Source organism: Panthera pardus, unplaced genomic scaffold (genome assembly GCF_024362965.1).
Source record: "Panthera pardus isolate Hobbes unplaced genomic scaffold, ASM2436296v1 HiC_scaffold_6, whole genome shotgun sequence".
In the NCBI taxonomy this organism is placed as follows: Eukaryota; Metazoa; Chordata; class Mammalia; order Carnivora; family Felidae; genus Panthera; species Panthera pardus.
In genome coordinates this window covers 33,372,080-33,398,361 of record NW_026526991.1, presented here as the reverse complement: position 1 = coordinate 33,398,361, position 26,282 = coordinate 33,372,080, and the positions used below count along the sequence as shown (strand labels likewise).

Below are 26,282 nucleotides of genomic sequence, written 5' to 3'. Positions count from 1 at the left end.
ATTTTTAAAAATCTATATTTTTAAACTAAATCTCAAAATGGTTATATATACTATTAATTCAGCATGGTGATGATAGCTAATTTATTTATACAATATACATATTTGAACTACTATATACAGAATTAAAGAAAACATTGTGACATAAATCAAAATAATTATAATGCTGGTAATATATAATTAATACAAAAAGTAGCTTGATAGAAAACATAAATGTCATAGTTTTGCTCAAACTAAGGTTATGCCAGCAGCCTAGGATTGAAGTTATGTTACAATTGGACTAAGTCTAGTTTGACTTCAGCTTTATGTGTAACAACAAAAATAAAAAACCTCCAAAACTTACCAGAACATAGCTGTCTTCAATGTACAAGTTCATAAAGAGAAGGAAAATGACAAGAACTCCCAAAAATGACACTGTGGAACGTTTTCGCAGGCATCTCATTTTATCCAGTATTTCAAAAATATGCTTCATTTGATAAAATTTAAGCATTCTATACTGTGGAAAAGAGGCACAGAATTATTGACAATGAAATTTGGATGTAAATATTTCTTCATCATAGATATCAAAAACCAGGCCTTAATAAAATGTCAGCCTTCAAATGTTTGCACTGAAATTTTCCCATTTTCACACATACGACATTCACAGATTGTTAATATCTTAGCATGAGGTTAACGCACTAGCTTATATTGTGGAGTGGTTTGCTTGTTTGTTTTTCATGGATAGATTTTTAATATACCTAGAATTTATCTTTGTGTCTTTTATCATGTAATATAATAATTTCATTTCTTTATTTTTCATATGGAGAGCCAATGGTCTTCCACTTTCTGTGCACTGGTTGTAACTACTAGTTACATTACCAATCCTGACTTCAAGGGTGTGGGGAAGTGTAATCCCCCATGAACTGCGAAGTAAAGAAGAACGTTACTATTGTATACCATATTTATATCGAATCATCCATTCTTTTGATTTGTGATGCCACTTCTAGAATAAGGTCACTTTCTAATTTGCATTTCTAATTTGCATAGGTTGAAAATGTATTTACAGATCCATCATTTATAATTTTTTTTCCAATAAGGAAATACATAGCAATTTTGACCAAAACCTTCTAAGTGAAATTCTGTTATTCTGTAGATAAAACAGCATTATGTTTGTAAAAGACTTTTTTAAACTGTTTTTTAATGTTTTTTTTAAATTATTATTATTTTTGAGAGAGAGAGAGAGAGGATGAGAGAGGGAGGGAGGGGCAGAGAGTGAGCTAGACACAGAATCTGAAGCAAGCTCCAGGCTCTGAGCTGTCAGCACAGAGCCTGGCAGGGGGCTCAAACCCACAAACTGTGAGATCATGACCTGAGTCAAAGTCAGACTCCCAACTGACTGGGCCACCCAGGTGCCCCTGTAAAAGATTTTTATCTGGATTTTGAAAATCGGTGAAAATAAAAGAGATTGCAATCTAATCATACACCAAGAGACAAAATATTTTTAAATGTCAGACAAAATATTTTTAAATATGAAGACTTATCTATAGCATGAAATGTATGTATTCCCTCTAACTTAGCAGTTATACCTCTAAAAATCTTTTCAAAGACAATTGTATTTGTGAGTAAATGTTTAGCTGGTATTACAATGGTATTACAAGACAGTGATGTTTATAAAATGAGTTGGAAATGATCTGTAAGATGTTAACAACTGTTACCTTGGTATAGAAGAATTATCAAAAATTTTCAATCGTGTTTTTACTTTTTTCAATTTCTATACTTTCAAAGGTACATATATTCAGTGATATTTAAAAACTTACTTTTAATTTTCAAAATTCTCTATTGTCCGAAGGAAAAAAAAAAACCCTGCATTTTATTTTGGAGGCACAGCATAAACACACCAATTTTTTTTCAAGAAAAAAATTTAGAATGTTACACTTTATGGTGTGTTTTGGATGTTCTGAATTTGAAGGTTATAACTTATGTAAATGCTAAGTCAAGAGGAAGTATATTCTAATTCTATTCCTTTGAGACAAAGGCAAAATGTAAACAATGTGACCACAAATTGAATCTGTAAAGTTCAAATGTAAACAATTATATATAAAAAAATAAGAATATTTATTAAAATTTATTAAATACTAAATGCTGGGAATTACAGTTTGCATGGGTAACTCACTGATCTTTCATAACAATGCTAAGATTTTAATATTGCCATTAGTTTACAAATGAAAAAAAAAAGAAAAACCCCGGAGTTTTCTTGAGTGTCTCCATAAGGGATGAGTCCATTTTTTAAAACTTAAAATTGACCAGAGTCTGCTCTATGAACCACTAATGGTGTATCATTTAGTAATTAGGTTTCATATGATATATATATTTTTTATTTTTTTAATTAATTGATTAATTAATTTAGTTAGAGTACATACATGAGCAGGAAAGGGGCAGAGAGAGAGGGAGAGAGAGAAAACCCAAGCGCTCTCCATGCTGTCATACAAATGGCCAAATAGTACAGGAAAAGACACTCAACATTACTTACTGTAATGGAAATGTAAATAACAATCACAATGAGATATCACATCACATCTCTTTAAATGGTTATTATCAAAAGGCTAGATATAAGTACTGGTGAGGCTGTGGAGGAAAGAATCTTGTGCACTGTTGGTTGGATGTAAATTGTTGCTGCCACTATAGAAAAGAATGACATTTCCTCAAAAAGTTTAAAATAAAACTACCATATGATCCAGCAATTCCACTTCTGTGTATATATACGAAGGAAAGAAAATTACTATCTTGAAGAGATATCTGCACCTCCATGTGGACTGCAATATTATTCACAATAGCCAAGATATGAAAAAAAAAAACTAAATGTCTGTCAACAGATCAGTGAATAAAGGGAATGTGACATATACATATAGGTATGTGCATATATATACACATATACATATACATATATATGTATATGTATGTATATATATGTATATATATATATGTATATATATGTATATATATATATATATGTTGGTATATTATTCAGCCATAAAAAAGAAAGAAATCTTGCCATTTGTTACAACATGATTAGACCTTGAGGACATTATGCTAGGTGAAATGAGTCAGAGAAACAAAAATACTGTGTGATTTCACACACAGAATGTGAAAAGGCAAATACACAGAAACAGGGGTTTAGAATAGTGGTTGCCAGGGCCCGGGTGGGTGGGAGAAACAGGGAGATGTCAGTTGAAGGGTATAGACTCCAGTTATGAGTAAGTTCTGAGTATCTAATGTATTACATAGTGCCTGATAGTTAACAGTATGGTATGATATATTTGAAAGTTGCTAAGAAAGTAGGTCTTACATATTCTCACCACAGAAAACAAAAAGGTAATTATGTGAGGTGATGGAGGTGTTAACCTTATTATGGTAATCATTTTGTGATATATACATGTATCAAATCATCACATTGTATATTTTATACTTACAAATTATCTTATGTCAATTATATTTTAGTAAACCCAGGAGAAAATATAGAAAAGAAACCTCATGTTCATATGGCTTACTGGTGAATTTTACCAAATATTTTTCAGGAAAAAATAATACTAACTCTACACAAGCTCTTTCAGACAATAGATTTAAGAAAAATTGGTAGTGAAGGGGCGCCTAGGTGGCTCCATTGGTTAAGCGACCGACTTTGGCTCAGGTCATGATCTCGCAGTTTGTGAGATCTCGCAGTCAAGCCCTGCATTGGGCTCTCTGCTGACAGATCAGAGCCTGGAGACTACTTCAGATTCTATGTCTCCTCCTCTCTCTACCCCTCCTCTGCTCACACTCTGTGTTTCTCTGTCTCTCAATAATAAATAAACGTTAAAATATTTTTAAAAAATTATTAGTGAAGTATTCTTGACGCACAATGCTACATTAGTTTCAAGTGTACGACATAGTGATTTGAAAATTCTGTACATTACTCAGTCCTCCCTATGGTCAATGTAGTTGCCATCTGTTATTATAGTATTACTGACTATATTCCATATGCTGTACTTTCATATTTGTGACTTATTTATTACATGAATGGAAGTTTGTACATCTTAACCCCCTTCATTTGTAACCATCTTGTTCTCCGTTTTTAAGAATTTATTTGTTTTATTTTTTAGGTTCCACATAGAAGGATATCATATGGTATCCTTCTTTCTCTGACTTATTTTACATAGCATAACTCTTAATCCATCCATGTTGCTGCAAATGGCAAGATCTCATTTTTTTAAGCACAAGTAGTATTTCATTGCATGTGTGCATGTGTGCATGCATGTGTGTGTGTATAAATATATGCATATAGATAGAAGATACAGATATAGGTACAGATGATATAGATATAGATGATGGTATATAGATATAATATAGGTGATATAGATATAGATGATGATATATAGATATAATATAGATGATATAGATATAGATATAGATGTAGATGTAGATGTAGATGTAGATGTACCTTCTTTATTCGTTCATCTATTGTGGGACACTTGTGTTGCTTCCATATCTTGGCTATTGTAGCTAATGCTGCCACAAACATGGGGAAGCGTCTGTCTTTTCAAATTATTGTTTTATTTTATTTGAAAGTAATTTCAGTAGTGAAATTACTAGATCAAATGGTATTTCTATATTTAATTTTTTGAGAGAACTCCACACTATTTTCCATAGCGGTTGCACCAATTTACTTTCCCACCAGTGGTGCATGAGGGTTCCCTTTTCTCCACATCCTCACCAACACTTACTATTTGTTGTTTATGTTATGTTATGTTATGTTATGTTATGTTATGTTATGTTATTGTATTTATTTTAGTTTTTTTTTTTTTTTTTGAGAGAGACAGCATGAACACTGTAGAGGCAGAGAGAGAGGGAGAGAGAGGATTTCAAGCAGTACAGAGCCTGACATGGGGTCGAACTCATGAAACTATGAGATCATGACCTGAGCCAAAATCAAGAGTCAGACAATCAACCAACTGAGCCACCAAGTTGCCCCATCTATTTCTTGTCTTTTTTGATAGTAGCCATTTTGATTGGTGTGAAGTGATATCTCAGTGTGGTTTTGATTTGCATTTCCTTGATGATTAGTGATGTTGAGTATCTTTTCCAATTTAGACAATAGATTTGTGTCTGTTATTATTTTAACTCATTTTACAAATAATTTTATAAGAGCAAAAAATGATTATGAAAACAACTTCATTATAAATATAAGAATTTAAACATAGGTAACTCAAATGTTATTCTTAATTTTTTACAATTTGAAAGTGTATGTCCCCCAAGTATATGATCCTTCAAAAACTGCTCAACCATCATTCCTGAAGGAAGAACATATCCATCTTGTAAGCTCTGATTCCAAATTTCTAGTACATCTCAGATAGATATTGTTACTTCAGGTACCCTGCAACATCAATACTCAAGACTCTTGGAAAATTTGATGGTTCATAAGTTTGTTAAAGCAAGAACAACCTTCTTATTTGATTCATAATAACTGTAGAAACACTAATCTCATGTCTACATCATCTATATCTTTACAATTATTTTTGTTTACACACCTGCATTTGTGTGATGATAATCTTATCAAGTAAATTTTGTTGCAAACATCATAAGAAATGAATGAATACTGTTCCATACCTGTTTAGCAAAATAGAATCATTAGGCTTTTGTTGCATCATGTTGTGAGATGAAATCCTCTCTGTCTGAGGATGTTCTGAATGAAAATACCACATTTTCTTTATTCTTTATACATCTATCCTTTACTCAGCAATTCATATGAGTTTTTATACTATCAATTTTACCATTATCGTGTTGTCAAGAGTACCACTCATTTTGCATTCATCATCTGATTCATCTAATAATTATGAAGCAAATCTTTCTGTTTACATTTTTCTCCTTGTCATTATCAGAAAATGAAATGAAAATGAAAAACTCTGAATATTCAGCTGTGTTCAATGAAAGGTTAAATCCCCTGCAAAGATAGTGTCTTTAGATTTCATTTTTACCTACTTGAAAGATCATGCAACACTGCACAGCACAATAACAAGAGATTTAATGCACAGTATAGTGACTAGAGACACAATATGGTATTAAAATCATCAAACATGTTAAGAAACCAGGTTTTAATTATTCCCATCAGAACAAAGAAATGATCATTACATGGTATGATGGAGGTGTTATTACTATAATGACAATTATGTTACAATATATAAAGCTAGCAAATATACATGCTTATGGTTACACAGTATTATACATCAAATATATTTCAATAAAAATAAAGGTATACCAGAAAAAAAAAGCTAACAGTGCCTTTTGATGAGGAATAGTTTTTTTAATGTTGGTAAAGTTGAATTTATCATTTTTTTTATTGTAGTGCTTTTTTGTGTTCTAACAAACTATCACCTAATTCACATCATACACATATTTTCCTGTTTTCTTGTAGGAGCTTTATAGTTTTTGCTTTTAGGTTTAAGTCTACAAATGATCTCAAATGAATTTTGGCTCATGGTGTGGGGAAGAGGATGAGGTTCCTTTTTTATCCTATAGACTTCATTAGTTGCTCAAGTACCACTTGTAGAAAGAAAGACTATATTTGGTGCCTTTGCTGAAAATCAATTTGATATATGTGTGGTTATATATATTTGGTATATATATACATATATATGTATATATATATATATAAATCTATCTTTGGTATATTAATCTATTTGTCTATCTTTTTAAAAATTTTTTATGTTTATTTATTCATTTTGCAATAGACTGAGGGAGCAAGGTAGGGGGGCAGAGAAAGAGGGAGAAGGAGAATCCCAGGCAGGCTCTGCACTGTCAGTATGGTGCCCAAAGTGGGACTCGGAGTCATTAAATGTGAGATCATGACCTGAGCTGAAACCAAGAGTCAGATACTTAACGTGCTGAGCCACCCAGGTGCCCATCTATTTTTCTATCTTAATGCCAATACTAAATTATCCTAATTGGAACCTCATTAGTATGTCTTGAAATAACATAAGGTGAGTCCTTTATGTCACTCTTCTTTTCCACGATGTTTTTGGCTATTTCAGGTCCCTTGTATTTCTATGGAAATTTTATCATAATTGTCTATTTTGACAGAAAAAAACTAGTTAGAATTTATTAGGACCTAATGGGTCTGCAAATAAATAATCTTATAATCAATAAAAATTTCTACAAAAAGCAAGATGCATAAGATTTAAGAATTTGTTGGATGTACAGCTAAGTTATTGGGATCTAGAAATATACAACTGATATTTTAATATTGACACCTTGAGTCATGTGACCTTCTTAAACAGTCATAGCATCTGTAAGCAAAGGCAGTTTTAATGCTTATTTTTGAATCTATAAGCTATTACAATTTGTTGCTGCTGCTGCCTTATATATTTACTGGCAACAGCCTCCAGTATATTAAATAGAAGCAATGAAGTAGTGACAGTAAATTTGTTCTGATATTATAGGGATGCATGTTATCTCACTTAGGATGTTTCCCTCTATCCTTAAATTGTTGATATTTTTTACCATTAATAAATATTGGATTTTGCCAAATACTGCTCATCTGCTAAGTTGATCATATGGAAGTTTTTGTCTCCATTATTCTTTCAATATGATGGATTATATTGATTGATTAGAATTTAAACCAAATATAACCAAATATTAAATAATCATATATATATATGTGTGTGTGTGCGTGTGTGTGTGTGTGTGTGTGTAATTCCCTTTCTAATCATTATCCTCTTTGTTGACTTCTGCTATCAGAGTGCTTGTTTCAGAGAAGTCTCCAGTCTATGGCTAATTTTACCCCACTGCTAAGGCAATACTCTTCTGAGTACTCTATCTGACGCTCAATGTATTAATTTTTTTTCTATTCTAGATGAAGAAAACATGATTATTTCTGCCTTTGCATTCCAGAAACCATTCCAATTGTTTTTTTTTTCAGCGATTCCTTACCAGTGTTGGATAGTGTTCTCACACATATGCAGTAGGTGCTCAGCTACAGACATAAGGAAAACCCTTTGTAGATTTCTCAATCTCTCTCTCTCTCTCTCTCTCTCTCTCTCTCTCTCTCTCTCTCCAATTGTAGTCTCCATGCAGCTTTCTCCTCTCTGGTACTCTGCCTAGAAATTGTAGCCGTTTCAGAATCTCAAAATTCTCAACTACATCTCGTCACCTCAGGGAGACCACCTGTCTCATTGGGTTCTCTCCCCTGGTACTATAGTCTAGAAACTCTGAACAGTAAGCTGTGGCAATCACCTCAATTGTTTCCTTTGTATCATGAATCATACCCTTTTCTGCTTATTGTTCATGTGTATAAATTTGTTTCACACATTTAGTCTGGTTTTTCAGTTGTTTAAGGAGAGAAGGTAAATCTGCTCCCTATTTCTGCATTGTGGTCAGAAACATCTTGCTGGTTATAAAATTCCTTGCCTGTGCTTTCTTCCCTTTTTCTTGAGAAATATTATTGCATTATTGTCTTGCTTTTAATGTTACTTGGGACATCTAACGCCACCTGTTTTTCTTTCCATTATAAATGATTTGGCAAATGTAAAATGAGTTGGTTGTGTTGCCTACAGTTGTTAAATATTCTTTTTTATATTTAAGATGGAATCAGTTATGTCTTGAAGTTAACCATTCTTGAATAGCTTGAGGAAACTTTGACAAAAGGCAACACTGCACAGAACGATATCAGTATATCAATATATCTAATTTATTTAATACATTTAATTGTACATCTATTTTTTAAACACATGGAGAGAATATGGTGGAGGAATAGTGTGTAAATGCTATATATTCTGACAGTACAAGAAACTAACCAACTAAAAATGTGGGGAAAGAGAGGAAGGGGAAGTAGAATAAGCTCATCGATATCTACACTGTCTAGATAACAGGTGTGAGTCAAAGGCTATGATTTAAAACAGACAAAACAAGTATCAGAAGCTAAACTAAGGAAATGGGACTAACAGCATAATTAAAGGTATTAATAAAAGATAACCACAACAGAAAAATTTAAAAACTCCAAATAGCAAGTACCAAAAGAAATTAAAGAAAAATATATAAAAAATCTACCACATGGAGAAATATACTAAATATTCCATCATACAGAGAGGAAGTATACCATAAGACAACAGAGTTGAGACCAAACACATTAGTAGTATCAATAAATGCAAATGGGCTTAGCTCATTTATTTATTTATTTATTCATTATTTTTTTGAAGTTTATTTGAGAAAGAGAGAGAGAGAGAGAGCACGAGCAGGGGAGGGGCAGAGACAGAGGGAGAGAGAGAAAATCCCAAGCAGGCTCTGCACTGTCAGTGTGGAGCCCAATGTGGGGCTTGAACCCACAAACTATGAGAACATGACCTGAGCCGAAACCAAGAGTAGGATGCTTAACCAACTGAGCCACCCTGGGGCCCTAATTCATTTTTTAAAAGAAAAAGATTTTCAAACTGTTTTGCATGTGTGGATGCACACACATGTACAAATACACACAAACCTGAACTTTAAATTGTATAAAAGAAACATATTTAAAACAGTAATTCAAGAAGGCTAATGATCAAGGGATGAGCAAAGTATTTTAAGCAAGTTTAAATAATGAGAGCACAGTTTGACACCCTGTTATACAATGTGAGTGAATATAGGCCATAAAAGCATAAAACTACTATATTTGAGCCACGTTGTGATGCTAGATGACACAATTCTCTACAAAACATGAGCAAATAACACAACGAGCTACTTTGTAAATCTGAAACAAGAGAAGATTCTTAAGTCAAAACGTCTGATGTGAGGAGCCCATAAACATTCACAGAGCAAGACAGGTCAAGAGTCCAAAAACTGTCAAGCATGAGAGCAGACGTTTGTATAAATCAAGAACTCTCAGAAACATAAGCATATGTATATAGATCCACAAACACAGTGAGAGATAGCAATATTCTTCTCTCAGAATCTGACAGTTTAAATAGTCAAAAAAAATAGCAAAGACAGAGACTCTAAATAATCCAATGTTATCTCTTAATATTTAAATTTTGTGTGTGTGTTTTGGCCAACAAAGTATACATGGTATGTAGGGATTTTAAAGAATGTTTCCTGTCTGACCATAAATCAATGTAATACCAAATAATCCAACAAAGGAGGAGAAAGCATCTATGAAAGAGATGCTGCTGATGGCTTGGGTGGAAATGTGATGGCGGGAAGTAGAGAGATTTAAAAGCAAGGTAACTCCCAGATATCATAATAGCATTACTGGGTAGCCATTTTTAAGCCACAGATGCTCAACAACAGCATTAGTCTCTCAGGGTCCCAGTGTGAAAAAAAAAGGATGTTGGTACAAGTAACTAATAAAACTGAGTATCTATTGAAAATCACTAAATTGAACATGGCAAACCCAAGCTCACCATTGTTTACAAACAAAGTATTAAAAGAAAGTAAAAGGGCACCTGGGTGGCTCAGTCGGTTAAGTGTCCAACTTTGGTTCAGGTCATGATATTCTGGTTCATAGGTTTGAGCCCCGCATTGGGCTCTGTGCTGACAGCTGTCTGGAACCTGCTTCGGATTGTGTGTGTGTGTGTGTGTGTGTCTGCCCTTCCTCTGCTCCTGCTCTGCCTCTCTCTCTCTCAAACAAACAAACAAACAAAAAACAAAACAAAACAAAAACAACAAAAAAACAAAACAAACTCGGGGGGCGCCTGTGTGGCTCCGTCGGTTAAGCGGCCGACTTCAGCTCAGGTCATGATCTCGCGGTCCGTGAGTTCGAGCCCCGCGTCGGGCTCTGTGCTGACAGCTCAGAGCCTGGAGCCTGTTTCGGATTCTGTGTCTCCCTCTCTCTGACCCTCCCCTGTTCATGCTCTGTCTCTCTCTGTCTCAAAAATAAATAAACGTTAAAAAAAATTAAAAAAAAAAGAATATAAAAACTTGGTTTTGAAATTATTACACAGGTGAGCACATCCTGATAACATAGACTACACTAGCATGCTCCTGCTTAAAAACATCAGTCACACAAATGAAGACAGGTTATTTGAGCCGTATTTTGGTTCCATGTTCAAACATTGTTTTATTTGTGAGAAATTTTCCACATAGTCTTGGAATAATTTTAGAGAGGTAGAAAGTGTTTTTCAGAGGTCATGGTTGATTATTACAGATTAGGTTCATTTAGAAAAATGATAACTCCTATTATCATGGTTTGAGTGAATTATTTTTTCAGGATGATATATCATCATCTTTATATACCCTAAATGTCACAAGAGATTTATTTGCTGACAACATATGTTACAATATACTTTCTCTCTTGCATGTGTAATGGGACATGTTTAGTAGTTTTACTGCAAATGTTTCAAAACCAGCTTCTTTGTCAGAAATCTGTAATACAACACTGTTAATTGTGAATATAGTTATGGAAATAGGGATATATAAAATCCCTACTCCCCTGCTCCAAATGCAAGCAAAGTTGGCACATCTGGTTCAATAAGATTTCATTTTTTTTTTTTATTTAACGCAGAATCACAGCCTCTTTGGAAGACCCAGTGCTGAATGTTCACATATATGAAACTACTTCAAAGACATAACTATTTAAGAATCATTTTGATGTGACACTATACCAAATAATTCATTTTTTAATGGAAATAAATTATTTCACTCTTTCCTTTCATAAAGATTTTTATACATGGATATGTGGATAAATATATCACATATAAATTGTATATTATATATTCATGTATTTATATATAATTTTGAAATTATATAGTGTAGCATATATTCGTATACACTGATATACACATAATTATACACAAATAGAGCAATATTCACCAACAATGTAACTAATAAATCAGTGAGAAGGTACTATTTTTTTTCACTATTTAATACTAATCCTATCTGAATTTTGTCTTCTTAACTTTACAAACCATTCCCAAAGAGGATATAAGACATTACTAGTAATCTTTCCCTCCTATAATATTGTTCTTTCCCACCGTTCTGTCCAATCTTCTTTTCTTTACAACCTTTGGCATTATGTAACCTCTCTTACAACCACTTTCGGAGCAAAATTCAAACTTTAGATCATCAGCTAGGATTTCTACCTGAGTCTATTTCCAATTTTTGAATAATGATTTCCTGCTGATCACACAAACACAATGAATCTAAAACTACAAGATGATTTTCCATTCCAGCTTGCTCGTCCTTTTCATAGGGCTAGATTTCTAATCACCTACTCAAATCACCTCAAAAGTTTTTTGCCTCCGCTCTCCCAAACTCAGAAATATTCCCAGTTCAGTCTTGAGCCTTCAATCTCTCACCTGCCACAATTTCTCCCTGACATTCTCACAGCCATTATCAAAGTTCAGGTTAATACTTCCTTTAACTTTGGCAACAGAAATTGCTTATGCTAATGGTTTTTCCTACCAGCATGCCATTTGTCATTTGTTTATTAATTATCAGCCACTAAACAGGAAGCAGGACCTAGTTTTGGAAGTTTGGCTCCTCAGCTCCAAGTGAGAAGACCTAAGCTAGATGTCAGGATGTGTTTCCAGGTTGGGGGGGGCTTTCAAAAGATGACTGATGGGTGAGGTTAGGAGGAAAAACTAACAACAGGGCTCAGGTGTGCCGCAGGGCAGAAATCAAGAAAGCGGCCTGCAAATGATCTCAGTCATCTTAATGATAAAACAATGCGCTGAGGTAAACTGTGTCTGTAAGTAAAAGGACTGTGCTGCCCTCCCACTCTGCCCCCACTTCTCCTCCGTCTCCCCTCCCCTAACCCCCCTCCCCTCCGCCCTGCACAGATCTCAAAGAGTAGGTCCATTCGGATCCCAACATTCCCTGCCATCCTGGACCCCAAGTTTTATGTAGTGAAAAGTGTTTAGATGCCAATTTAGCCAGTCTGTTTCAGTTCTACTCTTTGCAAAAATGGGGGAAGGGGAACCTAATGGCTCTTAAAAAGTATTTTGATTTTCAAGTTCTGGAATTAGCTGCACTTTTATTTGTATTTTCATTTCCCGAGAAACGATACTTGGAAGACAGCCAAGGAACCCTTGGCAGGTAGAGGAGACAGAGAATCTGAACAATTCTTTTGGATCAAAACTACAATCTCTTCATCCAGTGTCCTATTTCCCCTCCCTACTCCTGAGGTAAAATAACCAAAGCTTGTTCTGTTTTGGAATAATGAAAGTAGTTTTATATTAAACGGAAACAAACTACTTTTCCTACAGGGAATAAAAAAATAGCTTGCATCTACTATGGTGGGAGTCTCATTGCTTTGGGTACTCTCTCCCGTTTCTGCCTCCGTACAAGCTGTGTGTTCTGCAGTCAGCAGAGAATCCATTGCAGGCCAACACCACCCTTCTTGACTATGTGAAAGATATCTCCTCTTTGAGGACACTGAAGTTTATATAAGTTGTGACTGTGTCCCAAATCACCTAACTGGAAGAAACACATTGCAAAGTTGCAACCACGGTGAAACTTAGATTGCTGGAGGAGCCTTAGCAATTGCTGCAGTAACTGGAGGAAGAAATATAAAACTTAAGCAGCTTCATGCAGATCATTTCAAGATGGCACCTCAGTGATCTGAGCTGCCAACTCCTGATGGCCTCCCTCTGACCTTTAGTGCAGTTAAAGTACTTTCTCCTAATGTTTTGCTTGTATACAGTTAAAATGCAAAGAAAGTAATCATAATTAAACACTACTGTTCCACTAGCTTTGAAGTTCTACAAGACTGACATTCTCTGGATTTTGTGTACATCACAGTGTGTGTGGTTGTAGGGAGACAACTCCACAGAAATGGCCTACATCCTTTCTCAGAGATGCAGCCCTGAAACGACTGTAACTACATTGAGTGCACGTGGAAGGATTGACAGTCTTCCAGACAGTCCAGAAAAAATGGCTAAAAAAACTGGATTTGCTTAGAAGTTAGGCAGATGAAAAACAAAAACACAACAAAACAAGGATCAAGCAAAACTGAATAATAACCCCTTCTTGAATGGGCTCCAGAATCTTTGATGAGCTGCAATCTGTGAATCAACTCAAATAGGACAATACCTTTTTAGACACAAATGTTCATACAGTGTATTGGAACTCTTCATTCTACCAATCTGGTGCTAACAAAGTTTTGTCACAGTGTTGAAGTCTTGTATCACCCAGCAATTTTAAAACTAGGATGATTGTTTTAATATCCTGGTTGAAACACAGGAAGATGGCTTGGTATTGCCAGGACTTCAACTTGCTTTGGCCTCAGGTTGTGGCTAGACCCAAGCTATGGAAACTAAAATTGTGTGCAAATGGGATAGTTCCAGCAGTAATATGAAATTTCCCTATACCAACATCAGCATCCCCGTGCCTAATGATAGCTCAAATGCAACAGATCTCTAAGAAAGCTTTGTTGGACCCTCCTTTAGAATCCAACATTGAGCAGAATCAGGCTTGTATTAGAGGTAAAGTTAAATGACATAGAAGTGAAAAGCAATCTGCATGTTAGTTTTGAAATCCCTACCATGGTGAGAGAAATTTCAGGATTGAACTGTTTACAAGCACAAAATGCCAAGAGGTGTGCCAAACTACTTTTTATTTCTCAAAGGCTTAACAATAAGTTGTTTTATCTGTGGGCATGATTTCCTACATAATTCCTTTCCTCCTTAAGCTTGGTATTTTCTGTGTATCAGTTTAAAAAAAGTAGTGTTGTTCACATTTTACTCTTCATGGATTTGCTCTCTTTTGTTACAAATTCCCACTTGGAATTTAATTTTAGGTCACCCAAAAGTTCCCTTCTGGCTGCAGATTTCCCTGAACCCCATTTTCAGTCAAAAATTGTTTTTTACTTTTTTGAACTCTTACCATTCTATCTATACATCTCTTAATTTACTTAAAATTTTCTGCTTCTTGATACTGTTTTTAGATGTCTTATTTCCCTTTGGATTCTGAGATTTTTATGTATAGATTTTTTTTGTAAAACCTTCTTATCATATCATGTTAGTACTTACAGAAGTGTTTTTTTTTTGTTATTGTTGTTTTGTTTTAAGAGAGCAAACAACTGCTATTGTGTGTGTGTGTGTGTGTGTGTGTGTGTGTGTGTGCGCGCGGGTGCATGGGAGTCGTGTTGTAGAAATCTTAAACTTGGAGCTATGGGAAAGCTACTGGCCCATGAATATTTGTATTTCTTTCCAACACCACCCTTAAACCTTGTCTAAGATCTCCCCTGCCATGACCCAGGCCTATAATGTAGACTGTAGGGTTTTTGTTTGTAAAAAATGCAAAACTTAACTTTATCCATTATCAAAGTACCATAGACTCTTTTTTGTTTGTTTTATAATTTAAGGAAAAAGTGAGGATAATACCAGTTGTTTGTGTTAGCATTTAGTGGGTTGAAATATTTTATAACTGAGATAAGTCAAAATCTATTACAATATTTAAGAAATGCAGCAGAAAAAGAATTAATGTTGACACTGTGAACATTTAGAAGACCACTAGAAAAACAGAGTAATTAGCTTGTGCCTGGAGAGCCTGAGACAGATGTAATCTGATCTAATATCAGAATTCAGATATAGTGCACAGTTTTAAAGGCCATATAATTTTGGGACTGATATTATTTGGATCTGTGGACCATCTGCTTATCTTTACTACATCATACATATGCATATATAGAGAGATAAAGATTATGTCATTATAACAAAATAAATATTATTTATTTCAAATCATTGCTCATGGACACAGATAAAGTATTAGATGCAGAAACACTTCATTATTTTTCTTCTTGGGAAGACACTGTGGAAATTTGTGTGCTAGTTTTCATCAACTCAGGAAAAATTGTCATTTATTAAAGAATTGATGCTGATGTGAAGTGACAAGTGAATTATTACACCACAGAGCTGTTTGCTTCAAGTGCATATGCTTGTGCATGTTATCACGAATTCTTCATGTTTCTAGAATGTTACTCAGACTATATACAACAAACCACAAAATGTTAATGAGTGTGGTTCTCTCTACAGCTCTTTAGGGTAAAACCAAACTTCCCCAGTGCAAATTATTCCATGACTGTAGAAGAGACTGAAAAAAAAAAAAAAAAGGAAGCCAAGGGGCACCTGAGTGGCTCAGTTGGTTAAGCATCTGACTTTTGGTTTCAGCTCAGGTCATGATCTCACAGTTTGTGAGTTCAAGCACTGCATGGGGCTCTGTGCTGACTATGTGCAGCCTGCTTGGGATTCTCTGTCTCCCTGTCTCTGTCTCTACCCCTCCCCCACTTGCACTTGCGCGCTCTCTCTCTCTCTCTCTCTCAAAATAAACATTATTAAAACAAAAGAAAAGAAAACAAACAAACAAACAAGGGAACTCATATCCCTACCCATCTAAATGAATGTGGCTACATCAATCTACTCCAAAGCACTAAGCTTTAATTTATATTTTATTTGATAGTCTATTTTTAAATCAACAAAATGAAAAAGTAAAATTATATTCTCCAAATCATATGGGCTTGTATCCAGCACTTAACCCCACATCAGGGAAAATCACAAAGTGAGTCTTGCCATCAACTGTTCATCTGTCTGACATGTGGCACTATATGTATCTGACTTGCTTGGCTTGCCTTTTTTAATGCTTGCCCAATTTGCTTTTCTACTTTGTGGAAGGCAGCACACACCCTCAGGGCAGTATTCGATACTTTCTGATGAAAAAAAAAGAATGTTGCTGACATAGCAAAAGCTTCAGGAAGTCACAAAAACGGGAAAGGTTTTATAAAACATGATTACCATTCCATTTTTTACAAAAAGCTCAGATATTGATGGAACAAATGTAATTGTATTTTAATTCAAGGTTGTTTTTTTTTTTTTTTTTTACAGTCCCAAGTTGTATGGTTCACTTGTAACTGTAGGTGGTAGCAAAGTGGAAAATTATAGAGGCTAGATTATTCCTTAGGGTTCACAGTGATAACCAGCAAGATTATTTTCTGGTTTACTTGAAGCAGATAGAAACACAGATAGAAAATGTATGGCATTGACAAGCAGGTTTCCTGTCATGGACTGTTAAAATAGTAAAACTTGAGATGAGGATTGGGAAGAAAGCATAGTCAGTTTTTTCAACACGGAAGCTAAGACAAGAAATGTTCTTTATTTACCAACTTCTCTTTTAGAATATCATTCTCTTACAGATCTCGAGTTTCCTTCCATTGAGCTAAAAAGGGCTAGCTGGTGTGGAATCAATAATAGCCAACACTGAGTACTTTAAAGTACTTGCAGGGTGCCTGGGTGGCTCAGTCGGTTAGGTGTCTGACTTCGTCTCAGGTCATGTTCTCAGGGTTTGTGGTTCAAGTCCCGCATCAGGCTCCGTGCTGACCGCTCAGAGCCTGGAGCCTGCTTCAGATTCTGTGTCTCCCTCTCTCTGGCCCTCCCCTGCTCACGCTCTGTCTCACTCTCTCTCCCAAAAATAAACATTAGTATGTGTGCTGCTGAAACGAGCACAAAAATAAATAACCATTAAAAAAAATTAAAGTACTTACTAAGTACTTTAGCAAGAATATAGGAGTTAGTGCTTAGGCAGATCATGATTATGAAAGCTGTTTTGAGTTGTGGTGGGGAAGAAAAAATGATGATGATGATGATGATGATAACCGACTCAGAGGGCTGTAAAATTTTGTTAAATCTTCCACAAAACTCATGGGGTAGATAAGAACATATTTCGTGATTATTCTCACATTACAAATAAAAAACCTAAAGATCGGATAGATTAAGTGATGTGCCCAGGGACCATATATAGCAAGGTGTGATACATAGGTGTGATAAAGGACGGGTCTTTCTGATTCTCTGACTTTTTATGCATTCCAGTCTACTCAGTTTATCAGAAAGCTCTACAAATGAGGTGCTTCTTGGGGAGCCTGGCTGGCTCAGTTGGTAGAACATGTGATTCTTGATCTCGGGTTTGCAAGTTGGAGCCCCACGTTGCATGTAGAGATTACTTAAACATAAAATCTTAAAAAAAAAATCTTAACCTTTTGATCATGACCTGAGCCAAAGTCAGATGCTTAACTGACTGAGCCACCCAGGTGCCCCAGGACTGTAGCATTTCCTTAGTTCTGATTCTGAATTTAAGAAACCAATAGGACTTAGGCATCCTCGTGTTGATTTTGAATCTGAGCGGTGAAACAGGACTTTGTATTAAATACTACAAAGCTTTTGCTATTTCATACCTTTGAATTTTCTGGAATCAAGAAATATGTTAATAAAACTACACCCAATGAATGCTCAAGTAGAATATATGATTCATTGTAGCCACTTAAAGCAGTAACTGAATTTTTCCATTCACAAACTGTGTATGCTTACGGATGGCCATAACATTTACATTGTTTGGTGTTTACAAGCATAATTGCCAGCAAATTTTGGCTTTTGGAGAGGTAGAGTTGAGTTGGGTAACTTACAGATTACTTCTGTGTCAACAATCTTGAAAAATGAAATTTTTTCTCTATCTTTAAAACTCTTCCTGAATGAAAATGTCCATTATAATTTGTCAATAAATCACCTCCACATATTCCGTTTTATCTAAGACCTATAAATGTTCTTATATGTTTACTATTCTAAAATACATCTAAAATTTTAACTTTGTAAAAATGCATATAGAAAACAGATTAAAGAGTTACAATGACATATTAATATTGGTTGTAGGTGTTTCATACAAGTATGAGTGATTGTTACTTCTTTATACTCCTCTGTATTTCCTAGTTTTCTGTAATAAACATAGAGAGCCTTTAAAACAACATATTTGTTTTAAAAAGCACCTCAAATTCTACATATAAAAATTTTTAAAAATTTTTAACGTTTATTCACACTTGAGAGAAAAGAGACAGAGCATGAGAGGGGGAGGGGCAGAGAGAGAGGGAGACACAAAATTCAAAGCAGACTCTAGGTCTCAGCTGTCATCACAGAGCCCCAGACGGGGCTCAAACTCACACACCATGAGATCATGACCTGAGCCAAAGTTGGATAATTAACTGACTGAGCCACCCAGGTGCTGCTATGTATAATATATGTTTAAAGTTATGCAAAAAAAAGTGAAGCAAAAATATGAGAAGGTATTATTTAGTCCTAAAGGTAAAAAATGTTTTCTGAGCTGAAGAATATTTAAATTCTTCTTTCTCTTTTTATGTTTTGTAAAATAACTGCTCATATATTAATTTTATGGAAGATAGTTTTCCTTTCTATAAACACTCTTCTAACTGTACTTCAATATCTAAATGGACAACTTAGGCCATAAAATTCTAATTCATAGAGCTAGATTGATACAAAATTTCAAGTTGACTAGCGGTGCTAATTCAGATACAGGAAAACAAATATCATCAACTATCCTACAGCCTGCTCTTGGTGAAATTGAAGCAGTCATTTCTGTAGTTAAATGTTCAAATGGAAAGCTGCAATGTCTGTGGCCTAGGGATACTGACAGCAATGGTATAATTGACATTTTTTAATGGATTTTAAAGTCTCAATTCTGTTCCTTCACTTTGTTATCAGAAATCTTAAAAAATTCTAATATATCAGTTTAATTTTTTTCAATTCCTAGACTCACAAGGCTATAATTAAATCTAGTAATATTAACAGTTGTATAACAATAGTAGTTCATTTGGGTTACCCTCAAATGGAAACAGAATCAAAACTTTGTCTTTTCCCTATGGTTACTGATTTCTTAAAAACAGTCAAGGGGTTTTAAAAAGAAATAAGTAAATTTAAATCTAGATTCATTACCAGTTCCTTAAATATAATTTTTATACCAACCTTTCAGTCTCTCTTCCTTTTCATTCTCCCATGGTAGGAATTACTTTATTGATTAGGAAGCTATGGCCTGAGTGCATAATGAAAATCTGTAATGAAAAACTCATTTGAGAAAGAAATTAATAATTTCAACAGTGAAATCCAATTTTCCTATGTTCATTCTTGTAATCTATTTTGCATTATTTCCCACATGTACTCCAAACATCACTGACTCATGGCATTGTGCAGATAATCGATTAAAATGAAAGAATTACATAAAATATGTTTCTTCAAGGCTAACCTCTGGCTCTTTTATATTAAAATAGTTATATTTCTATATTCAATAGCTAAAAATGTTATTAGAGAATTAAATACTTTTGCAAATACAATTATTGAATAATATTTATATATGTTGTTTTAGGAATTCTATAATTTATTGAGGAAAATAGACTATCAACTATGAACAAACACTAAAAAATCTACATTTTAGGGAAATGTATTTTATGATAGGCACCGTGCTATAGGACTTTCTACATTCACTGTCTATTTTCTTCCTGCAAGAACTTCAATAGGCAGAGACTATGATATCCATTTTTTAATCAAGAAAAAAGAGGCTTTAGGGAATGTTTAGCAAACTTGTCCAGGGTTGCATACTGGTTGAGATTCAAACCAAATGGCCATACTGACCCATAGTAGTGAAAGTATCATGATAAATTAGGAGAAATACTGCTTATAGTATCATAGATATGTCTGTAGTTGTGATAGCATGTATATGTCCTTAACTCTCATGGTTTTGCTAATATAAAATAAAAACTAATGCTACAATAAACAAAGTATCTAAGTCCTGTTCATAATGAGTGAGACAGAGAAACTATATTGCATTCATTTTCTTTAAATACACAATAATGAAAGAATGTATAAAAAATAGAAGCAGTAAACCACCATACCCCAAAGTTCCTACTAGAAATAACCATTCCTTCCATAACTTAATTTCCCAGGGCCTTTTCTACACATACACAGACATAGCACACACAGCTCTACTTAAAATAGCACAAATACACTGAACCATATTATGTGTACTGCTTTGTGTCTTTTTGTTTCTTAACATACGTTAGAAATCTTTTCTCATCAGTACAAATAGGGTTCTTTATTTTTTAAAATTATTGAACTGTAGGTCTAGCTGAAACACTTACTTATTGGGCCCTCTCCTAATAAATGTATCTGTAAGTCATTTCCAAATATTCCTTATTACAAAAAATTCAACAGCGATATAACAAAAATCTTGTAACATACCATTGCGCATAATTTTTGATATAATCCTATAAGTGAAATTGCTGGGTCAAAGGGTAGCTACATTTATGATATATACTGCCAACTCTCTTTAACCTTATAATATACCCCTGTGTATTAAACGTAACACTGTTAGAACTGGTTCTGTGTTTCTTGTCGGCATTTCAAATAGATCTTCCTGCCTCCCAATAAATTTAAGCAGATTTGAGAGATTGCTGTTGACAGCTTAGTTAAATAAGCTTTCTTAGCTCTTCCAATTTGTGTGTTTATAATTCTTCCAGAGCCAGAGACATTACTAAAAGGGGTCCTTTCCAATTAAAGTAACAACAATGCATTTATGTATGGTGCCATTTACTGAATAGGAGGTGATCTCCATAGAAAATACTCATGTTTCAATCTGCATTGAATTTGATTTCTTAAAATCATTATTAACCAGTTCTAAGTATATTACAAATAAATATGTCCATCTTCTTAAAAATAGTAATAAAACAGAGCTATAATAAACCGTTATTAGGAAACCCTCAGGAAATGAAGAATTTTTAACTTTGAAACTACCACACCTCGTAAGCAAACTGAACAGCAACATAACAGACAGTGAAAGAGGCTGCAAAAGGCATTTCCATAGATATTTTTCTATTGGCTCTTCCAATAACCAAGCATTAAAAGACTTTTCCTGTCTTCCATGTATCCTCAAATACAATGGCTAGTGACTAACTTAAAATATCCTGGCAAGAAGCATTATTTAAAGATAATTAGACATTTGTGTATTTTTTAATAATTTTATTATGAAAATTATACTTTAAAAATCACTAGTTTCTCATTTGTACTCCATTGGCTACTCTAATATTTAATTAATTACTTAGATCACATCATATAGTATAATATACTCTATTTCTTGTCAAGAATTTTTGGATGTTTTTTATATGAACTTCATATAATGAAAAACATTAATTGAGAACACAGGTCATTACAGACTGCACATTTTAACTGCTTTCTATCGGTTAAGAATGCTAGCCCAGTAATAAAATATTCTAGTCAATGGGAAATTATCCATTTCAGTGATTAGACAAAAACTTGAAATTTATGTGAATACATGTAACACTGAAACTATGTTAAACATAACAATATTTTATAATTCATAAAACAGTTTAGAATCTTTCAGATGCTCCAAAGCCATCAGTATAGCTCTTACTATAATTTTCCAGAGAATTTACCAATGATAAAATTTACTTCACTTTGCTAAGCTCATCTCTGAAATAACAATTTTACACTTTAATGTGCATATTCATCTTTTCCTAGAAAAATATTGTATATGTGCAGTAATATTTCATCAACATAAAATATATATAGTTAGTAATGGTCGGTAATCAGTATAACTTTTGATTTTACATATTCTCCATTGACCTGAGATATTTAGGTTTTCCAGTCTTTAAAAGCAAGGGTATCTAGTTCAGAAAATATCAAACACATGCCATTAAAAATGCTCCATCAACTGTTGTCTCTAAAGAATATCTTACATTCTTCAGATCCCTCTGTCACACTCCTCTGCAGTATTTTCTTAAAACAAATATGACCATGTCATTCTCAAGCATGAGACATTTCATAATTCCATTTGCTGGTGGTTCAAATTCTTTTGCATGTCATTAAGAACTCCTGTCACCTTCTTTTGCCTTAGTAGTTGACAGTATTCCACCTCTAACATCGTGGTTTTTTTTTAAGTTTATTTTATTTTGAGAAAGAGAGAGACTCCTAAGCAGGCTTTGTGCTATCAGCACGGAGCCTGACGTAGAGGCTGGATCTCACCACTGTGAGATCATGACCTGAACTGAAATCAAGAGTTGGACACTCAACCCAATGAGCCACCCAGGCACCCTCTTAACACCGTGTTCTATGTCTGCTCAAATGGTCCATGCTTCACACCACAGTAGCTCAAATTATGCTCCTTCTTTTAATTTTTTTTAATATTTATTTTTGAGAGAGAGACAGAGACAGAGTGTGTGGGGGAGATGGGGAGAGATAGAGGGAGACACAGAATCTGAAGCAGGCTCCAGGCTCTGAGCTGTCAGTACCGAGCCCGACATGGGGCTTGAACTCACAAACCATGAGATCATGATCTGAGCTGAAGTAGGACACTTAACCAACTGAGATACCCAGGCACCCCTATGCTCCTTTTTGAAGCATTGCCTGATTTCCCCCTAATAAACTATGGGCTCATTGGAGGCAAAGTATTTACTTTACTTAGGAAAATATATACCTCAGAGATGTTCCCCAAAATTTTTGAGTGGATTTTTAATTGATGAATTTATCATTCGAGAACACAGATAAAAGCATCTCTTCAATTAAAATCTAAGAAACCTTTAGTGGAACTTCAAAGAAAATGTTTCTAATTATAACACAGTATTTTACTAATTTGATTGCTATGTTGTATGCAAAAGTTTGATCCTGAGGGGAGATTCTAGGGATTGGGAGGAGGATTATTACATTAAGACAAAAAGCTTTAGTGAAGGAAATAAGAGGAAAAAAATGTCATATTATAGCTAAGATATGACCCAAGATCTCTCATTACACACCCTAATTTATCTATATATTAACTCTACATGTAATTATTGCAAACTTTTACCAGTGTAATTTTGATCATTCAAACTGGAGTACCAAGCACTGTGTTTTCAATTTTCTAATTATTGTCTGCAGCATTAAACATGGTAATAATCATCTGATTGGCACTTTAAAAGACTGAACTAATTAAAGACAAGAAGTAGTAAAATACCTGATGTTTTTTAAAGGACAATGGTACAAACATAAAAAGCAGACAATCTCCAAATTTACATATAACCAGCATATTGAGCTTTTAGTAGTGCTGGCTCTGTGTTAAGAATTTTATGTGCTATAATTCATCTAATTGTCACAGAAAACTTGTGAGATAGGCACCATTAATATCTTTGTCATTTTATACATGTGCGAACAAGTTTATTGAGGTTAAATAGCCGTCTTAAAGATATACAATCTGGAAGTGATGCAGATAGGGAACTCAAAGGCAGCTGATTTCAGAACCCAGGATCTTTTTTTTTTTTAATGTTTAGTTATTTGTTTTTGAGAGACACAGAGAGAGAAACAATAGGGGAAGGGTAGAGAGAGAAGGAGAGAGAGAATCCCAAGCAGGCTCCATGTTGTCAGTGCAGAGCCTGACACAGGGCTCAATCTCAGGACAGGAAGAGATCCTGACCTGAGCCAAAATCAAGAGTCAGACACTTAGCTGACTGAGCCACCCAGGGTGCCCCTGAGAACCCAGGATCTTAATCACAATATATTCCTCCTTCTTTGAATTTAGGATGAATGGAGTTTCCTGGTTATTTCAACATAGAATGGCATATCACAAAAATTTTATTTTGTACATTTTTGAGATTGGAGATTAATTTGGAAAAGGAAAAATGACTTAGAATGAGAAAATAGGCTTAATAAATTAGTCTCTAAATCCAGAGACATGGGGAAATTACTCTAAGTGGAATATTGACAATGGGTTGGTAATGGAGCAACCATTTTACTTGAGGGTATGCCTTTTGAAACCAAAGGAGCAGGAATGGGAAAATAAAGGAAATAAGGTCTATTAGTTATTGAAGATTATCTCTATTTTTATTGGAATAAGTAGATGTTTGAATATGAAGATTGTAAATACACAGGGAGATGGATCAATTGGATAAAAATCAAAGTTCCAGTGCAAATTGGATATTTTTCATTTTCTGAGAATTCTAAAAACATTGTAAAACCAGTCTGAGTAATCCAAAGCTTTTGTTCTGCATTAATAGGTCTTTCTATGAAGTAGTCTCTATTGTATGGTATAATTACTTTAAAATCATTGTGTTTTTTTGGTGATTTAATTTGAAAATGTTCATTGTTGGGGGCACCTGGGTGGCTCAGTCAGTTAAATGTCTGACTTCAGCTCAGGTCGTGATCTCACAGTTCGTGAGTTTAAGCCCCACATCGGGCTCTGTGCTGACACCTCAGAGTCTGGAGCCTGCTTTGGATTCTCTGACACCTCCCTGCTTGCACTCTGTCTCTTCTCAAAAATAAACATTAAAATATTAAAAAAAAAAGAAAATGTTGTTGTTATATCCAAAAAGTAATCTCTTCATATGATATACTTACTTATTTTCAGTACAGTCAAATTTTAGTAGCAGAATTACATTTTTAGAAGAAATCTTCAAAATCAGTTGAGTATTTTTATTCAGATAGTGGTATGTGAAGAATTACAACAATTTGGTTTTGGGGTATCCATTTCCTTGTGTTATATAACATTTGTTTGTTTTTTTAATTCTTCATTTATTAATTTGCCACGTTTTTTGTCCCTACTATGTATCTGGATAAAGCATGACGATGCAAATATGAATATAATATTTCCCACCAAGAAGCTTAGAGCCTCTTAATGGAGAATCTTAAATTCTGATTAAATATGAACTTACACTCTGCTTAATAGTATTTCTGCTTAGCAAAGCTATGGTTAGAAAAGAACAATACTGCTCTTACCCAAGGGAAACTGTAACCTCAACAAGTTAGACAACCAGTCAAGGTTTGCCTCTTGCATCTAAATGAGAGGTGATGTAGTCAAATATCAGCAAAGATGGAAAGCAGAAGGGAACTTCTTATCACAATCGTCACTGAAGTTACTCATGGAGTTACAGAGAGTCTTTTCTTCAAAATGTACATTTATTATTTTTCACAGCAAAATTGTTTTTTTTTAATTTTTTTTGTTTAGTTATTTCTGAGACAGAGAGAGACAGAGCATGAGTGGGGGAGGGGCAGAGAGAGAGGGAGACACAGAATCAGAAGCAGGCTCCGGGCTCTGAGCTGTCAGCACAGAGACCTACGCAGGGCTCGAGGTCACAAACTGGGAGATCGTGACCTGAGCCAAAGTCAGTCACTCAACTGACTGAGCCACCCAGGCGCCCCTCCACAGCAAAATTGTTAAGCCCATGTTCAGTATGCACCACCGTTCTGCTGGGGGTTAGAGAGACAGATGTATCACCAAGACAAAATTGTTTCTGCTCCACTACAGTATAGCATCTACAGAAACCAATTTCCAGAGCCCATCATCTCTGCCTGGTTGTACAGACATCTGTAATTTGGCATGTTCTAAATCAAATTCATTTCCGGTTCCTCTCCTCAACTCTGCCCACACGTGTTCTTGGGTCTATTTTCTTATTTTGTCTAATGACAAGACAATGCCTCTGCGCCGTTGCCTGAAGTAAAAATCTCAGCATCTTTCCTGACTCTTCCTCTGTTGTCCTCACTGATGACACACACCAT

The 26,282-nt window shown here is 34.6% G+C and overlaps 1 protein-coding gene across 5 annotated transcripts in view; it reads right to left on the bottom strand.

Annotated features, from left to right (window-relative positions):
* Positions 1-26,282, bottom strand: part of MGAT4C (MGAT4 family member C) — a 729,331-nt gene that overhangs the window by 11,547 nt on the left and 691,502 nt on the right. For 4 of the 5 annotated variants that reach the window (XM_053894595.1, XM_053894596.1, XM_053894598.1 and 1 more), the window contains 2 exons: positions 19,716-19,801; positions 341-493 (listed from right to left, as the gene is read on the bottom strand). In XM_053894595.1, the coding sequence (XP_053750570.1) occupies positions 341-487 (147 nt within the window). In that variant the 5' untranslated portion in view covers positions 488-493; positions 19,716-19,801. The remainder of the gene's footprint in view (positions 1-340; positions 494-19,715; positions 19,802-26,282) is intronic. The other variant, XM_053894597.1, reaches the window with a different exon arrangement.